Source organism: Schistocerca serialis, chromosome 7, assembly GCF_023864345.2.
Source record: "Schistocerca serialis cubense isolate TAMUIC-IGC-003099 chromosome 7, iqSchSeri2.2, whole genome shotgun sequence".
Lineage (NCBI taxonomy): Eukaryota > Metazoa > Arthropoda > Insecta > Orthoptera > Acrididae > Schistocerca > Schistocerca serialis.
The window spans coordinates 197,525,590-197,544,873 of record NC_064644.1 but is presented as its reverse complement, the minus strand read 5'-3'; the positions used below and the strand labels follow the sequence as shown (position 1 = coordinate 197,544,873).

Below are 19,284 nucleotides of genomic sequence, written 5' to 3'. Positions count from 1 at the left end.
TTCTGGTTCATTAACCCAGACCAAGGGTCGACTTGTAAAAGGCACGTGTGCTTCGAAGCAAAGCAGTGCTTATGAGAAATGAGACACGTAGCGTGATGAACTTCGCTAGCTTTGGTAATGTTTGTTATGGACCGGTTGCGTAAACCCAGTGAACTGTCGGTAATTCCATTCATGCAAAAAAATAGTAGACACGCGTTACCCTATTTTTTTTTTAACAGAGAACGATTGCTGAGTACATGAAGCGAAGAGGGAGAACTATTGTTATCCAGTCTGCCCTCAAATATAAAAAAAATTTGGCAAGCACAAAGAAAAGAAGATTCAGCGTTAAATGCGTACTCGTTAAGTAGTAGATATGCTGCGTGGCAGTAGAAAATGATCTTGGGTGCACTAAAGAATAAATGCAACGAGTGTTGCGAAACCTGTAGTTCTCATAATGAGGAGATGAGCCCTTAAAAGAAAGTTTGAAAGAATATTTTTAGGTTCACTAGTGAAAGTAAACCTTGAGATATAAAGAGTCCATTCATAAAGCAGTTGTTCACTGGACTTAACAAAAGGAGTGACCATTAATTGTAAATATTAGCTTGTAAGTGATCTTTTGTAAATAGTAGAATATAAGTCTTTCTGTACCAATGGAGGAAACCTGCAAAATTGGTTGTTTTGTAAATGAACTCTATCGGCGAAGGAACTAAGCACGAATGCTGTGTGAAGATGCACACTAAAGTGCGACGTGCATAATAAAAATAACTGTTCACTGTATACTAGTGGTAGTGTTGTACTGCAAGTGTAAAAAGAAGTCAAGGCTACGACAACAGGTGCAACGCAAAGTTCAGTGTTGTTCTAAGTGCAGCGACAGCTAAAACATTCGTCGTCACTTACCTGTGAGCCTCATGGGAGGCAGTTGACAGAGAAGTATGAAGGCAACTTCAGTGTCCGGCTCCTCCGATGGGAAACGCGCGCGAGGTGTTTGTATCGATGCACTCGTGTGATACGAAGTTCACAAAAAAAAAAAAAAAAATAAGGGAGCAATCGACGACCAGCCGCTCTGTTACAGCCTGAGCACGAACGGATACTAAGTATTGGAGCTCACGCAACACTGTGCAGCTGCTGTGAGTGGCTGACGTGTGGGTGACGAAACAATCCAAACTTTAAACTGCTAACCGCCATGACTTCAATCGTACATACTGGAGGAAAGACATTTGTACACTTGTGTGACTACATTTTCATATGTAAATTAAGCAATTTTCTTGAGTTGAAGCTAAGATGAGTGAGAAGTAGATTGTTAGATTACTCAGGCCTTAAAGCCATTAATACCGGCACTCCTGAACACTGCTAAAATGAATTATAATCCTGTCTCTTGATGGACAAAGAAAATGAATGTGCACTATAGGAAGACCAGTCCCGATCCTTAACAAATGTATCCAGTAGCTTGTAAGTCATACTAATAATTTTCCACTTCTTCTGTTTCATATTGTAAATAAAAACCCGGGAAGCCACTTGAATTCCTGGCACCACAGTGGAAAGGACAGATGTACTGCATGATGAACGCCGTAGACAGCTAACACAGAAAGTGAAAGCATCACGAAGTGTAGTGCTACGTTATTAAACTGTAATTGAACCACAAGGAGTCAACAGATGCTCGAACATTGTCCACTCTAGTTTAGTGAAAATAAGCACTCACTGTACTCATGTATTAGTTGTTAAGCTCAAGAGAAAGTAATTCCTGAATTCTATCCCCTGAAGTGCGAAATGAACGTTCACTTATTGTTATAAGCAAATATGGACCAAACTTAAATATGCACATAAATGTTAATCTTGGTATTGTGGAATGAATTGACTGATGAACAAAGAATGAAAAACTTTATTTTGAAAAATGATAAATATCTGATATATGTTTATAAATGTGATTTCAATTTATGTACTTTGTACGCCAGTAACGTTATGTAAATGTCACACAAAAATCACGAATATCTCATGAGGACATGAGGATCGAGGTAATCCTTCGGCATTCCCTCTCTCCTCATGGGAGGCAATGTGATATTCGCTATTTTTGGCTTAATTAAAACAGCAAATTCAGCCAGAAGGCAAATACTTGTTTATAAAGAATGATTAATATATAATAAGGCGTCGCATGGCGACGGTGGAATTTTCTAGATAATGTAATTCGTCGTCTTTGGGCGGCAATATAAACAGAAAAGTACGGATGGATATGCGATCCTTCACTATTTTGTTCGCTGGAGAACAAATGAAGCCTTGAGCGCTAAAAAGACTTTTACTGTTTTTCTCGAGTAAGACGGACGCAGATTTGTGGCAGTCTGATCTAGTTATTTTTACTGAATAAATGAAAACGTGTTCCGTCTAAGTTTTGAGTGAAGTGTAGGAAGAAGAACTGTTGTAACTTACCGTGACGAAGCACGAGCGACTCAAGAGGACAATGGCTATATAAAAGAGCGCTCAATGGACATGATATGGACATAAAAATCTACCGTCATTGTAGTATTAAGCTTAAGGTACGATATATGTTTTAGTTATAATAAATATCTGTTCTGGGAATACTGAATCATTTAGCAGTGCTCATTTCTATTATCTCCTCAGTATTATTTTCATTTTAATTATGCATTTTGCTAATATTACAGACTCCAAGATCAGCAGTCCAATGTGCGTGTTACATTGATAAAAAGAAAACTGTTTTATCGTCTTCTTGCATCAGCTTTAATATTGAATTTCTCTTTTGTGTGATGTTACAGTTGTTTTTGCGCCCTTAAGAACTTTCTGGTCCCTTAGGAAATTTTTTTGTCATAACAATAACTTCACAACCGGGTATGATCGTATCTACGATCATGAAGTAATTAGAAAGACGATAACGCAACTTCTTAATCAATAGCACGCTAGTTGTGACTGCCTCAAGCCACGCGAAACCGCAAGTAAAAACTATTCACATCTCATAATGCAATATTTTATGACAATGGTCAATCCATGATTCTTACGCCAATTGTGATTGATAAAACAGTTAGTTAAATCTCAATTTCCAACTTTCCATTGAATAGCAACATCACTTCTATTTTGTAACATCACAAAGTATACAAATAAACAGGAAACAGTAGTGTACTAAAAAGCGTGTTGTGTAAAATCTAAAAAATTCATAGTTCTGCAAAGCAACGAAAAGTTAGACTACAAGTATCACTCTTTAATGAAGAAAGAAACCAAAGACGTGCCGGCACACGGCATTTCCTCATGTAGAAGAAGAAATTACCGTAAGCAAAAACCAACAAATTGTGACGAAACTGTTTTTCGATCTCAAAAACAAACTACATTGCAAATATCTTTAATTACAGATCACTGATTATACTTTAATTTAATAAATCGAAAAGCGTCTGGTGAGCAATACCCGCATTTCTTATAGTCGTAATGACGAAACACAACTACTCTCCAGAACAATAACAAAATACAAAAGCTAAACGGAAAAATGATGAAGAACATTTCGGATCTGAGCCAGGTGATAGCATATTATAAAATTATATACAATAATGTAGAATGTTATTTTACGAGTACATCGTCATACAATATACGCATACAAAAGAACAATAGGAAACATGAGAACATAATTCTCTCAAAAAAGTCTAAACATCCCATTTGTCAAAAAAACTTAACAATATTTCATACAACCATTTGCCATAGAAAGGTAACACACTGTATGAATTGAAGTATTTATAAAAATAAAAGACATACCACGATAAACCAACAAACACCCTTAGTAAACATTTTCAGAAGCTTAAGTTAACTTACATACTATCCTCATTATTTGTATGTGCACAAACCATCATCTCATTTCATAGTGCTATATAAATTTACAGTGCTGGTACCGCATTATGTTGTTTAGCAGTAACGAATAAAACCATGGACGTCTTGTCAATGAGAAATTGCCTCTCAATTATGGACTAAATTCACAGTATCAGTGAGAACAGTCCAAGAACTGAAATGCTTTGTCCTGTACTTAAGGTAACAACAACATAAGACGTAAAACAAAAATGGTGTTAATCTCAGTTTATATAAATTAGAATAATAGTGTGCATTCAGATCATATGGTGACAAATCTCGTGAAAATAAACTACCAGAGTCTCCTGTACTGCATTATGTGATTCAGCAGTAACCAATAAAACTATGTACATCTAGTCAATGAGATAGTGCCCCTCAATTATGGCCTACATTAATTGTTACATCATGGTACAGTGAGTGAAATGTTCATTCAACTTGACAGCTAACTGGACAGAACCTGCAACAATTGGCATTGACGTTATGCCTATCTCATAATTCCTAGGACAATCTAATATAATCAAACAAAAAAAATGGTTCAAATGGCTCTGAGCACTATGGGACTTAACTGCTGTGGTCATCAGTCCCCTAGAACTTAGAACTACTTGAACCTATCTAACCTAAGGACGCCACACACATCCATGCCCGTGGCAGAATTCGAACCTGCGACCGTAGCGGTCGTGCGTTTCCAGACTGTAGCGCATAGAACCGCTCGGCCACTCCGGCCGGCCATAATCAAACACCTTATACAAAGTTCACACCACTGTGTAGTGGGTGGTGTATTCCCTGCATCTTCAAAGGGGATTGTGATGAAGTACTTGTTGGCAAATAAGCAAAAAAGTCAAGTAATAAATCTTAACGAATACAGAAAGCTCAGAGTTATATGCTCAGTAACCCTCCTCAAAAAGCAAATATATTTTTTTCATGCTCTCGGGTGGGACACTAGTTAGGTCATTGCACGAACCAAAACCAATCCAGTGCTCAGTAATGAAATGAGCATCATACCTGCTCAAATGGCGTGAAATAGGCTCTGTAGCGAATAAACATCATAACCATCTGAAAGAGTTCAAACACCAGAAACCATTTCTTGAGTGAAGGTTACCCCTGGAACAAAGTTCAACAATATGTCATTGCCGTTTATCTGTTCAAGTAGTAATTTAGACATCGTCATGTCGAAACGTTATCAAAAACGACCTGCATCTGTACCGCTACAAATTTTACTGTTGCAGATGAGTAAAAGCAAACACATAGGAACCATAGTGAGTTGAGTTCTGCCAGTGTTATCTGAGTGAATGGAATCAGAACTTTTGGATCCTCAGACTTCATTTCTTCAGATCAGGCCTGGTTCGGTCTTTCAGGCTATGTGAATTGATAGAACAAGCGCTATTATGCATCAGAAAACCCTCATCTTTACTTTGAAAAGCCGTTACATAATCTCAAGTTTGGTGCATTAAGTCTGGTGTCCACACAGTATCACGACTGTTTCAACACGCTATTAATGCTAACTGGGAAGTCCAGGAACGGTTTTATTCGTATATGGATCAAATCACAGAAGATGCACAACTGTATGGTTATTCTCACCAAGATGGAGCTACAGCACACACTGCTTTGACAACCCCTGTCATGTGTCCAGAAGGTGTTCGGTGAGGAAACAACAATCGGCGGAGGCAGTGCAATCTCCTGGCGACCTCTGTCGCCTGATCTCTCTCCCCATGCTTTTTACCTGTGGTGCAAATTGAAGGATCAGGTGTACTCATATAAGCGTCACACAAGAAAGGCTACAACAGAACATTGAAAATGCCATTGCTTGTCATCCACCAGACACAGCTGACTCGCGTGTCCCATGGTTTATAAGTAGAACAAAGCGCTGCACTGACGACAATAGTGGCAATTCCCAGTAGCTTCTGTGGTGCATTAGCAAGAGTCAATGCTACATCAGCCGTATTGTCAGTATTTTCTGAACCAGTTTTATTTTTCCCATATTGCACAGCGTAATATGGATATGTAGAGGCACAATCTTCATCTGAATTTACCTCCATACTGCCCAAGTCACCTTATGGTGTGTGGTGAAGGATACTTTGTCTACCATTGGCTCTAACCTCCTTTCCTATTCCTACTTTGAATGGTGCGCAAGCGCCTGTGTTAGCTTGAATAATGACATAGCATATTAGCTTCATGGTCTTTCCCTGAGGTACACGTAATTCTAAGAAGTATACGGGCTGACTAATTTGGGAATGTACACTCTCAATATTTTAACAGTCAGGTACTGCGAAACCATTTTTCCCGAAACAGTCACGTAAAGTTCCTAGCAAAAGTTCCATCTGATCACAATGTTTAATCGACACCAATGAATATGATAAGCCACAGTGATTGTTGGCAACTGAATAACGTAGCTATACTCTTCATTTCCTCTTCATTCAGACTTGCAGGCCTTAGATAAGCGAGAGGATGTTGAAAACATTCTAGAAACGGCAGAAGCACACGGGCTTCCAGGGGAAGGTAGGCCGCCACATTTGTAGCCATTTTGCAGAAGGATGCCCGAGGGAGGCGCAGGTGAGTAACCAACAGGCCAGACAGCTCTGTATATTGCCGCTTTGGGGTGCCCAAAGCATGATGGATGAAAATAGATAGGATCTCCTGTGGGGCAATCCCCCTGCAGCCAAACATTTTACAGCCCAGGATAGTGGAAAGTGGAGTACCGTTTTTATCAAAATGCACTACTGTGCAAAAAAGTAGAAAGCTGAGTTTTACCCGTAAAGCACCAGATGCCAGAGATAAACATCTCGAAAATGGAATGGTGACCCGCAGTGTTTGGGTCTTTAGAGGCGTGAGACACCGTTGGATGTGATGACTCCACAAAAATGCAATGTTTTTGCGATATAAGAATCACAGGGATTGGCGAACTTAAGTAAACATGTTAGACTGAGAGGCTCTACTGTGCCAATGAGGATCACAGAGAGAGAGAGAGACGGAGAGAGAGCGAGACGACTTTTTTCTGTGCAAAATGCTGGAATACGCGTTACTGGTTAATCAAATAGAGAACAGCTCTGGGAAGGGGACTAGCGTTGGCAGTTGGCACTCCGATTATCCGAAGCCCAACCAATCGAAATACAGTAAGAGATGCAAATTGCAGCAGTGCGAGATTTCCTTACAGAAAACGTTCGATCAGTAATCACTCCATCTTAGACTCCACCGGGAGCCTTTGATGGCCTTCTGCCACCAGAGCTGATGTATCTAGGGACTTGGAGAAACCTTGGGCTGATTTGCACTTCACCATTAATGAGGGTCGTTGGTGAACCAATGACTGGTTGAGCGGCTACTTCAGTCTCTACCTACAACACTGTGGTTAAATCAAGCCACATCCGCGAGACAATACGTACAGCAATTAGTCATTTCATAACATTTAGATTACCTCAGGCTTCACTTTGAAGACTTGTATTTTCATTCAATGAACAGTCTGCTTTCAACTCCAACCACAGATGTGACATATTCCTTCCTGTAGCGCTATTTGTCTTTCAGTTAACATCACAACAATTTCTGTGCACTGTCTAATTGCAATTAATTCACTTTTGTAATTATTAGAATCTTCCCCTATCCCTTTTGTCAGATATTCCAAGGTCTTATACGAATACTGCCCCTGCTGGTCGACTGTTTATCCATAACTTTACCAGAATAAAATAAAATAATTTTGATTCATGTCTCATTTAGTTGTTTGTAGGATTCCTAATTTATTATTTTGGAGGGCGATTAACGTTTTTCACATGCAGGGTCCACTTTCACATTCTTACATAAATTAACAACCCCAAGCAGTGTCAACCAGCAGAAGCAAACCATATTGCACAACTCCTCTCTTACAAACTCTACATCTGGAGCTAAGTGAGCATCTCTGTGACGCTTTCATGCTTACTAAACGAACTTACGACGTCTTCGGATTCGATCCATATCCTCTAGCGATCCTATCGTGTAAGCTTCTCCTGTTGATGAGTAGTACTGAAGAATTGGTCGAACACGGGTTTTGTTAGTTACCCCCTTCGTAGGTGGACCATACTTCCTGAGGATTTTACCAATGAATCTATCAGTCATCTCTCTTTTCTACAAATAGTTTTACGTTGGCGTTCCATTTTAAATCACTTGTAAAGCATGGGCCCAGATTTTAATGGATGTGACTGAGTCCAGTGATTGTTTGGAAATCCTGTGAACGTATAATAATGGGTCTTTCTTGCTATTTATGCAGAATTCATTACGTTTCTTTATGTTGATGGTCAGCTGATAATCTCTACACCAAATGTCAAACCTCTGCAGGTATTCTTCATTTTGCTAAATTTTTCTAGCGTTGCCCTATCGTTACAGGCAACAGCGTCATCATGAAACAGCTTCATCGAGCTTCCGACTTTATCCAGTTGGGAATTTATATATACACTGTGAGCAGTAATGGCCCTATAACATCCCCTTCGGACCCCATCAATGTTAACATATTGCGAGAGGTAAAAATTGCGCAGACCAATACATTGATTACAGTCAATAGGTCATAATGAATGTAGGTTGTGGTAGTTATGTAGAGATGAAGAGGTTTACACAGGCTAGACTAGCGTGGAGAGCTGCATCAAAAGAGTCTTCAGACTGAAGAACACAAAAATAAAACAACATAAGCATCAGTTATCACAAAAAATCAGTAAGATATTCTCTGTTGTGGTTAATAAAGTATATAAGCATCTGCAAAAATAGACTAGTTGTGAAGCATTACATGTTGTGGAGTTAAAGAGCAATCTTCATGAAGTGGAGAATTTTTTTGCTGTAAATATTTAATTGATTAGACTAATAGATCTTGCATTTTAATCTGTGATCTAGCCACACAATTTAGTTACAGATATTAGACGCATCTCCTCAAACAGAAGTGAAACAGGCTACTTCCAAATACACAAATAAACTTTTCACAGGGTAAATATTCATCGGTAATTACACCTCAGCAACCAGGCAATCAGTGACTCTCTGAGATTATCCTCACTTCGTTCCAAAGATAAACAATATCTGCTCATCAACAGATATGACAAGCCCCAAACATACTGCAAGGTACTTGAGATTTCGATCAACATTCATGGCTGGAGCTGAGAGAGACTACGTTATCACAACATCTGCTGTTGGCAACGGATATCAGTGATTATTTCAAACATCAATTTGCAGCGATAATATTTCCTTATCTCTTTCCACCGTACTAGGTACTTATACATATAAAAGCTTGTGATGCGGCCTGTAGCAGTATAACAGGAATACGTCTGTTCATTAAAATATCTCGACTGCACACAGTAAGACGACAAAGTTGATATTCCCAGTGAAGATGGCAGTTTGTGTTCAAGCAGTCTTTGCTGCGATGGTGCTCGTGACAGCCCATCTACCATTATGTACGGTAAGTAAGTATTTTATGTAAACGCCCAGATTTATGTAGTATATCCAGCTCCCTTCCATTAGAAGATAGTCCTTCATTGATTAAATATTCAGCAATGTATACTTACGAGAGGTTAAAAATATTTGTTGTCCGTAGAGCCCACGTCTTGGCGTGCCAAGGTAGTCCGTGCAATTGCAATGAACACTGTGTCCAGGTGGCACATTGGTTAACGCAGCTGCTTAGTAAGTGGGAGATCTTGGGTCAAGTCCCGATCTGGCACACATTTTCACTTGTCGTTGCTGATTCCGCATAAAGTCCCGATTCAATTGACATCAATAGTCCCTTCTCTTTCCTTTCTTTCTCTTCCCTCCACCTTCTATTTACATAATATGAATCACAGCTGTGGATTCCACGTGGTGTCTGTTCTTTTGGACATGACGGATTCGCCTCGATGGGCAATGAATCCACCACTTTCATCGCACGTGCATAATTACGTCCGACCTCCTGTGGGAATAAAGTAGCAAGCATGGATGACATGGACAGGAACTGTGGATAGGTGGTGCTAGGTTGGAATGTGGAGCGGCCAAGGAGCATGCAAATATAGTCCACGCAGTTGCAGTAAACACTGTGTGTGGGTGGCGCAGGGGTTAATGCAGTTGCCAGGTAAGCGGGAGGTCCCGGGTTCGAATCCCAGTCCTGCGTGCATTTTCACACATCGCCGCTGATTTGGCACAAAGTTCCGATGCAGCTGACATCAATAATCGATTCTCTTTTCTTTCATTTCTCCCTTTTCCACCTTCAGTTTACGTAATAGCCCCAGTTGAAGTATCAAATGTAAAGTGCAGTCTGATGAAAACGAGACTGATGAAATAAAAGTAGGTACGTTGTTGATTGTTCCAAATGTAATTGCCGTAACTGTCAACATACACTCCTGGAAATGGAAAAAAGAACACATTGACACCGGTGTGTCAGACCCACCATACTTGCTCCGGACACTGCGAGAGGGCTGTACAAGCAATGTTCACACGCACGGCACAGCGGACACACCAGGAACCGCGGTGTTGGCCGTCGAATGGCGCTAGCTGCGCAGCATTTGTGCACCGCCGCCGTCAGTGTCAGCCAGTTTGCCGTGGCATACGGAGCTCCATCGCAGTCTTTAACACTGGTAGCATGCCGCGACAGCGTGGACGTGAACCGTATGTGCAGTTGACGGACTTTGAGCGAGGGCGTATAGTGGGCATGCGGGAGGCCGGGTGGACGTACCGCCGAATTGCTCAACACGTGGGGCGTGAGGTCTCCACAGTACATCGATGTTGTCGCCAGTGGTCGGCGGAAGGTGCACGTGCCCGTCGACCTGGGACCGGACCGCAGCGACGCACGGATGCACGCCAAGACCGTAGGATCCTACGCAGTGCCGTAGGGGACCGCACCGCCACTTCCCAGCAAATTAGGGACACTGTTGCTCCTGGGGTATCGGCGAGGACCATTCGCAACCGTCTCCATGAAGCTGGGCTACGGTCCCGCACACCGTTAGGCCGTCTTCCGCTCACGCCCCAACATCGTGCAGCCCGCCTCCAGTGGTGTTGCGACAGGCGTGAATGGAGGGACGAATGGAGACGTGTCGTCTTCAGCGATGAGAGTCGCTTCTGCCTTGGTGCCAATGATGGTCGTATGCGTGTTTGGCGCCGTGCAGGTGAGCGCCACAATCAGGACTGCATACGACCGAGGCACACAGGGCCAACACCCGGCATCATGGTGTGGGGAGCGATCTCCTACACTGGCCGTACACCACTGGTGATCGTCGAGGGGACACTGAATAGTGCACGGTACATCCAAACCGTCATCGAACCCATCGTTCTACCATTCCTAGACCGGCAAGGGAACTTGCTGTTCCAACAGGACAATGCACGTCCGCATGTATCCCGTGCCACCCAACGTGCTCTAGAAGGTGTAAGTCAACTACCCTGGCCAGCAAGATCTCCGGACCTGTCCCCCATTGAGCATGTTTGGGACTGGATGAAGCGTCGTCTCACGCGGTCTGCACGTCCAGCACGAACGCTGGTCCAACTGAGGCGCCAGGTGGAAATGGCATGGCAAGCCGTTCCACAGGACTACATCCAGCATCTCTACGATCGTCTCCATGGGAGAATAGCAGCCTGCATTGCTGCGAAAGGTGGATATACACTGTACTAGTGCCGACATTGTGCATGCTCTGTTGGCTGTGTCTATGTGACTGTGGTTCTGTCAGTGTGATCATGTGATGTATCTGACCCCAGGAATGTGTCAATAAAGTTTCCCCTTCCTGGGACAATGAATTCACGGTGTTCTTATTTCAATTTCCAGGAGTGTATTTATCCCACTGTGGGACAAAACGTTCAATTCCTTCAATGCGATTACCTACTGATCCATGATTATACACACTGTGTATGCTTCATCCGAAGCAAAAAGACAGCCATGAATGTCTTTCTTCATTGCTAAAGAGATGCGAAAATGGGATGAAGAGAAATTGGGACAGTATGGAGGATGCGCAACGGCTACCCAACGAAATCTCTAAAGCGTAGTCGAAACAACCTTTGCATCCCTTGGGTGGAGAACTGTCTCTGGCTGATCACTAGAATTAAGAGGATGAGTCGGTTACTCTGCAACAACTAAAATGTCCTGTATGGAAGCTTGGGCCGGAATCCAAACACAACTTTAAAACCTTTTGTCATATATTGACGACGTAATGAGTTGTACACTGTTACTTTTAAGGCTGCTTGGAGCCATCAAGGGCACTCCAAGATAGGAAATCAAAGACACAATGCAGAGAGTTGGCAAAAGCGATAGCGTTTATGTTACCAGAGCTATGGGCAGTTCTCTCGAAAAAAAAGTTTCACTTCAGAGAATTACACCTAGGCGCTGGTACAGGTGTCACAGAAGAAATAGAGGCAGCAAGCTTGATACTTGCCCCTGAGAACTGCAACATCAGTCGGTTTACACAGGTTAGAGTGCTACTGCAGCCGTTGCCACTCATAAAAGGACTGAGGGCGGGCACAAGTGACGTAAAAAAACACTGTTGTTGCTGCCCATAATGGAGCTGGCAGTGACGTTTAACTTTCAGCTGAACGCTGTTGCTACCAAACTTGTGATTGGAGAGATGCGCCCTGGAGGTGTAGAGTGAGTCGTGAGATTGGCTGAAGCTTGTTAAGTGCCAGTGGATCGGTGGGTCGACTTTAGGATGGGAGAAATATTGCGCCGACATGATTCTTTAAAGGAAATGTTTTTGGGTTCAGATCGAGGTCTCAATCAGATCGCTGGGGCGCTGACTCCGTGTCGCTTATGGTCAGCCTCTTTAAGCTCCAACATGTCTGTTTCTCTCACTTGGACTGCTGCTCCCAAATTTGTACTAAACATGCTGCTAGTGTTCTCTACTTTTGGTAGCCTCAACCCTGTGGTTTCAGACACTGACTTCTGTTGTGCAACCAGCTGCCCTCTTTGCTTATTCTAATGTGGTAGTTAGTCTGATTGCTAATAACCAGTGTTAATCAGGATCCCGGATTCCATGAGTCTCCTACTACAAACATCCTGTCAGGTTCCAAATCCTCGCCTCTCGTAGATGTCATGTGACACTGTTTGCGGATGATCGAAGCCATCACCCTGGCTTCACTGGGAATTTGTCTTCCTGCATTTGCTCCTCACCGCTCAGAAATTGCAGACTGACCTCAAACCCCCCGTCTCCACCTATCCTGCGTCGGGACACGACTCTTGGCCAAACATGTCGTCAGCTAAAATAGAGGACAGATTCCATCCGAAATTCGCTTCCACCTTCTCATCACAATAACGAAACGCACTCAGTTAAAATGTGGAGTCCAGTGATTTGAACACAGTAGGGATCACAGACTGGGTGATCCTTTCGCCGGAGTAAGAAGCCATGCAGTAGGTGAGAGTGTTCCATTTGGAGGCGGATCAGAGTCATTTCATCCAGTCTGAGTGAACGGATTGAGGAACGCCGTGGTCAGTTAGCTAGATTTGGAGCTGATGAGAACCTGTTTGCCATGAAGGTGCTTCACCTCCTCCAGTGCCTTTAGAGGCGGTTGGAGCTCTGCAGTAAATACAATATATAACGAGGAAAGTGAATCCTGAATACGCGGTCGGGGAACACTAGTGAAGAGCTAATGAAAAGTCCTTGTTTGGAACCATCAGAGAACACAACTGTAAACCTGTGATACCTATCTACATAGATGAAAAAAAACGCTACACCAAAAAATAATTAATGTAGGGTAATAACTTTCGGAAGCATATTTGTCTGTGTAACATATTTAAGAGTTTAACATTGCAGGATCACAGGTTAATGTAAGCGCGAGGTAAGCCAATGCGAATTTGAAACACTGTTACACTAATAGCCGATTTAACCTCCAGAATGTTGAACGCAATCATGGAAAAGTGCATACATCGTGTTGTACAGGTTGTCGAAAGTAGGACGATACCACCACAGATCACGTGATTTATGGTCACTCCTGCCCAGAACTTACACTTTCTCACGGACGTTTTCCAGGCGCAGGAAGTGTACGTGACGGTGCAGCAGGGCAGGCTGAGAGGCGCCGTGGAGACGAGCGCGCTGGGCCTACCGTACGCCAGCTTCAGGGGCGTGCCCTACGCACAGCCACCCGTCGGGGAACTCCGCTTCCAGGTAAATGATGTCACTTCTTATCCACAGTTATTAGACGCTCCCTGGATCATGCATTTGTACGCACACTTCTAGAGCACATAGACACACCTTCGTGGGAGATACATGGGAGATACAAAAACACGCTGCTGTTGCTGTAGACCTCACTCTGGAAACTGCGCAAACTCTCACATCTGTGCACAAGTACTGCAGCATACAGTCACTTGAGCCTGCTCACTATAGTCGAACGTCAGCTTCGCTCTAAAGTTTTTACCAGCCACACCCCTTTCCGTTAAATAATCCCTTTTTACTTGATGCCTGACGATCTATCCTGTCAAACTGTATCTTCTTTTACTCAGTCCTCCTGCTTAGCTGGGTGATAACGTGCTCGCCTCCCATGCAAACGGGCTCGGGTTCGATTTCCGACCGGGTTGGAGATTTTCTCTGCTCGGGGACTGAGTGTTGTGTTGTCCTCATCATCATTTCAGCCTCATCACCGGCTCACAAGTCGCCCAATGTGGCATCGACTGGAATAAGTCTTCCACTTGGCGGCCGAACTTCCCCGATGGGACTTCCAGCCAACGATGCCATACGCTCATTTCATTTCTTTTATTCAAATTGTACCATCCAGACATTACTCCCAGACACAATTCAGTTCCCGTTCCTTGGTTATCAAAGCTACATATTTAATCTTTATCATTCTTCAGTAACGCCACAATTCAACAGTTTCTATAGTTTTCTTGTACTGAATTGTAATAGTGCCTGCCATTTAATGGCCTAGGTAGCAGATACGGCACAATTAAACAGTCCCCAACAACACCGACCCAGAAATTAACGAAGAACCGCACTTTATGAGTGACATGTGGGTTATCCTCACTCCAGACATGCGAATTGTGCGTGCTGAAGACTCCATCACGCCCGAACTTCGCTTCATCAGTAAACAACACAGAGGATGGAAATGTAGGATGCATTTCACACTGTTCCAGGTACCACTGCGGAAACTGTGCTCTGGGTGGATAATCAACTAGTTCCAAGTTGTGGACACGCTGTAAGTGAAATGGATGTAGCAATTGCACTCGAAGGACTGTTCTTACACTCGTCTGATTCGTCCACATGTTACGTGCAATTGCACAAGTGCTGATTGAAGGATCCCGCTCCACATGCTACAAAACAGCTTCCTCAAATCGCAGCGTTCTTACCGTGCGACGGCGTCCGTGTTCAGGTAATCTGCTAAACGACCCGGTCTCACGCAGACGTTGGCACACAGCAGCAAAGGTCGTATGATACGTGATACGACGATTAGGATATTGTTGATAAACCCGCTGTGCAGCTCGTCCGTTGTGGTGCGCTACGTAGTACGCACTAACCATATCAGTGTACTCACTCCAGGTGCATCGTTCCATTAATAAACAGAGACAAAGCACTGGGGGACAGCAGTTGCCTGCAACTGAAGAGCGTAATACGCCCTCTAACAACTGAAGATCGTAATACGGCCTCTAACAACTGAAGAGCGTAATACGGCCTCCACCGGTTCAAATAATCCTCATAGGAAAAATATTTGTTTTGATATCCCCTACAACCTCCAAGAGTTTGTCGGTTTAAATACTTTTCACTATGTACACGGAAACATTTCGTGCATTAACAGGCCAGATTTGCACCTTGCGGCCAAATTTGAACTAATTCTTTTCCAGCTTAAACTGATTCTACATTAACTCATTAGCATATATACTAAGATTCGCTGCCGTACCATAATCGAGCGAGGTGGCGCAGTGGTTAGCACACTGGACTCGCATTCGGGAGGACGACGGTTCAATCCCGCGCCCGGCCATCCTGATTTAGGTTTTCCGTGATTTCCCTAAATCGCTCCAGGCAAATGCCGGGGTGGTTCCTTTGAAAGGGCACTGCCGACTTCCTTCCCCAATCTGATGAGACCGATGGCCTCGCTGTTTGGCCTCCTCCTCCAAACAACCCAACCCGTACCATAACTACAGCCCACACTGGACCTCTGCCAGTAGCTATAATTAAAACTATCCGGTGCTTAAGAATAACCTGTATATCCTCTTTGCTTCTTTAACCGTCAACTACTTTCATTGAGGTATAATAAGGGTTATTCTTATGGTGTCACAAATTTGAATCAGACGTTCGCCATGTCAGCTGACACAAACATTAGCTTCTGATGGAAGCGTTTTGATAAAACATGCAAGCCTACATCATTTTCTGATGTACTAGACATCTTCATTATAGTCTAAAGTCTAAAGGAATCACATTTAATTCGGAAGTGGACTCGACCACATGATGTTGTCTTTTATCTACACGAAGTCTGTTTGCTGTGTTTACTTTTCTAATAGTGCCTTTATTTCTAACATTTTACTTTAGATTTCCTATCTATCCAAGTCGGAAAAGCTTTCTGGGAGAACGCTATGAGAAGGAAAGATTGGAAAACAACCAAACATATGTTCCGTGCATTTTTCAAAATGGTTCAAATGGCTCTGAGCACTATGCGACTCAACTGCTGAGGTCATAAGTCGCCTAGAACTTAGAACTAATTAAACCCAACTAACCTAAGGACATCACACACATCCATGCCCGAGGCAGGATTCGAACCTGCGACCGTAGCGCGTGCATTTTTGGGAAGAGATCGTAGACCGAACATCAGTTTCGCCAGTCCGAATTTTGAGAAGATTACAAAAACAGCCAAAAACAAAGTCACATTAATTAGGCAAAATGCTTCGTATTACTTTATCAGATACAAATTTGAGATCGGAAAAAATTCTGAAAATTGCTTCCAGGCACTCTTTTATCCATGAAATCACAGTAACACTTTCTATTTAAAACAACTGTTACGTAAAGATGGAAATTAAGACCAAGATGCAATCGTAAAAAGTAGTCTGCTAATGTTTTGGGGTATCTAACATGATGGCGGTGGCTTCACAGCAATGTACAGGGTAAATCTGTAGCGACACCTCTACGTATTATATTTCCATGGTTATTTTACTACCCAATCGCAAGATTCCTTTACTAACTTCAGTGTCATTTGCTAATTACCTCAACGTCACCTGATTTAAGTCTACTATTCTTCATCACCTTCGTTTTAGTTTTGTTGATGTTCATCCAGTGGCCGATACAGAAAAACCTCAAGGAGGGGGCGTTAAAAATATCTGGAGCTACCTTTACTTTTACCGTAATAATGTGGCAGACAGAAACGTATAAAATGCGATGACGCGGACGCGCGTGCTACATAGGAAAGTATAACTACTCGATAATTCGATTCAGCCGAGTGGACTGACGAAGGAAACCAACGAATAGCTGCGGGCTGACTGGCGGGGGCGGCGCGGGTGGCAATGCGGGTGGCCCTCAAGGGCCAAAGGTATCTGCCACTGTGTTCATCTTGTACCCTCTCTTCAAGCCACTATCAATTACACTCAACTAATCTTCCAAGTCATTTGCCGTCTGTGTCATAATTACAAGTCATTTTTCATCGCTTCAGCAAGGTCCATGTTTAGTGAATCGTTATATACATACATACATTGGTCCTTGTTCCATAGATCATGAACACGACATTACGTAATGATGCGGAACGTGTCACTTTAACATAAGTTTTCTTTACACAAAATAATTATTTTTTTACAGTTAATATTTCAGTTAAGAATTCATCTATTGAGTAGAAGGAGTTGTCATTCAGAAATTCTTTTAATTTGCTTTTAAATGTTAGTTGGCTATCTGTCAAACTTTTAATTTTATTTGGCAAACGACCAAAGATCTTTGTGACAGCATAATTCACCCCTTTCTGTGCCAAAGCGAGATTTAATCCAGAATAGTGAAGATCATCCTTTCTTCTAGTGTTATAGCTATGCACTTCGCTGTTATTTTTTAATTGGGATGGGTTGTTAATGACAAATGAATGTCTATTTATTACGAAGGTACTGTGAATATCTCGAGTTGCATAAATAAATGTCTGCAAGATGCCGGTCGCAGTGGCCGTGCGGTTAAAGGCGCTGCAGTCTGGAACCGCAAGACCGCTACGGTTGCAGGTTCGAATCCTGCCTCGGGCATGGATGTTTGTGATGTCCTTAGGTTGGTTAGGTTTAACTAGTTCTAAGTTCTAGGGGACTAATGACCTCAGCAGTTGAGTCCCATAGTGCTCAGAGCCATTTGAACCCCATTTTTTGTCCGCAAGATGATCTTGGGTAGGCTCCAGCTATTAATCTGGTTACACACTTTTGTGCAATGAATACTTTCTCTCTTAATGACGAATTGCCCCGAGTCAAAAAAGGCTACAATAATATAATAATCCTCAGTCCGACAACACCTCAGTTGTATGCCACAACTATCAATAGGCACTAGAAGGTAGTAGGAGATTGTACATACATTAAGAATAGCTGTGTAAAATTGCAAACCTTAATTTCAGTACAGGCGTGAGAGCACAGCGGGCTCCACCCCATCCATCTAAGCGACGTTATACTCTGATTAACGAGGCTTGGTGCTTTTTCATCTCTAACTGAAGAGAAAATCAGCACCTGTTCCTCTTGTATATGTTTTACAGTTTTGTAGTGTATGACAGATAATGTAAAATAATTTCTAAACAATTTTAAATTACTTTCATGAATTTAGGACTGTTGATGTTTATAACCTCCCCTCATGAACCATGGACCGTTGGTGGGGAGGCTTGCGTGCCTCAACGATACAAATAGCCGTACCGTAGGTGCAACCACAACGTAGGGGTATCTATTGAGAGGCCAGACAAACGTGTGGTTCCTGAAGAGGGGCAACAGCCTTTTCAGTAGTTGCAGGGGCACCAGTCTGGATGATTTACTGATCTGGCCTTGTAACACTAACCAAAATGACCTTGCTTTTCTGGTACTGCGAAAGGCTAAAAGCAAGGGGAAACTACAGCCGTAATTTTTCCCGAGGGCATGCAGCTTTACTGTATGATTAAATGATGATGGTGTCCTCTTGGATAAAATATTCCGGAGGTAAAATAGTCCCCCATTCGGATCTCCGGGCAGGGACCACTCAAGAGGACGTCGTTATCAGGAGAAAGAAATCTGGAGTTCTACGGATCGGAGCGTGGAATGACGGATCCCTTAATCGGCAGGTAGGTTAGAAAATTTAAAAAGGGAAATGGATAGGTTAAAGTTAGATATAGTGGGAATTAGTGAAGTTCGGTGGCAGGAGGAACAAGACTATTGGTCAGGTGAATACAGGGTTATAAATACAAAATCAAACAGGGGTAATGCACGAGTAGGTCTAATAATGAATAAAAAAATTGGAGTGCGGGTTAGCTACTACAGACAGCATAGTGAACGCATTATTGTGGCCAAGATAGACACAAAGCCTATGCCTACCACAGTAGTACAAGTTTATATGCCAACTAGCTCCGCAGATGACGAAGGAATTGATGAAATATATGATCATATAAAAGAAATTATTCAGGTACTGAAGGGAG

The 19,284-nt window shown here is 42.7% G+C and overlaps 1 protein-coding gene across 1 annotated transcript in view; it reads left to right on the top strand.

The window, feature by feature from the left end:
• Nucleotides 1-9,145: 9,145 nt before the first annotated feature.
• The window catches only part of LOC126412971 (venom carboxylesterase-6-like), a 78,006-nt gene continuing 67,867 nt past the window's right edge, over nucleotides 9,146-19,284 (top strand). The window contains exons 1-2 of the mRNA XM_050082862.1: nucleotides 9,146-9,214; nucleotides 13,728-13,862. Coding sequence (XP_049938819.1) covers nucleotides 9,146-9,214; nucleotides 13,728-13,862 — 204 coding nt within the window. The remainder of the gene's footprint in view (nucleotides 9,215-13,727; nucleotides 13,863-19,284) is intronic.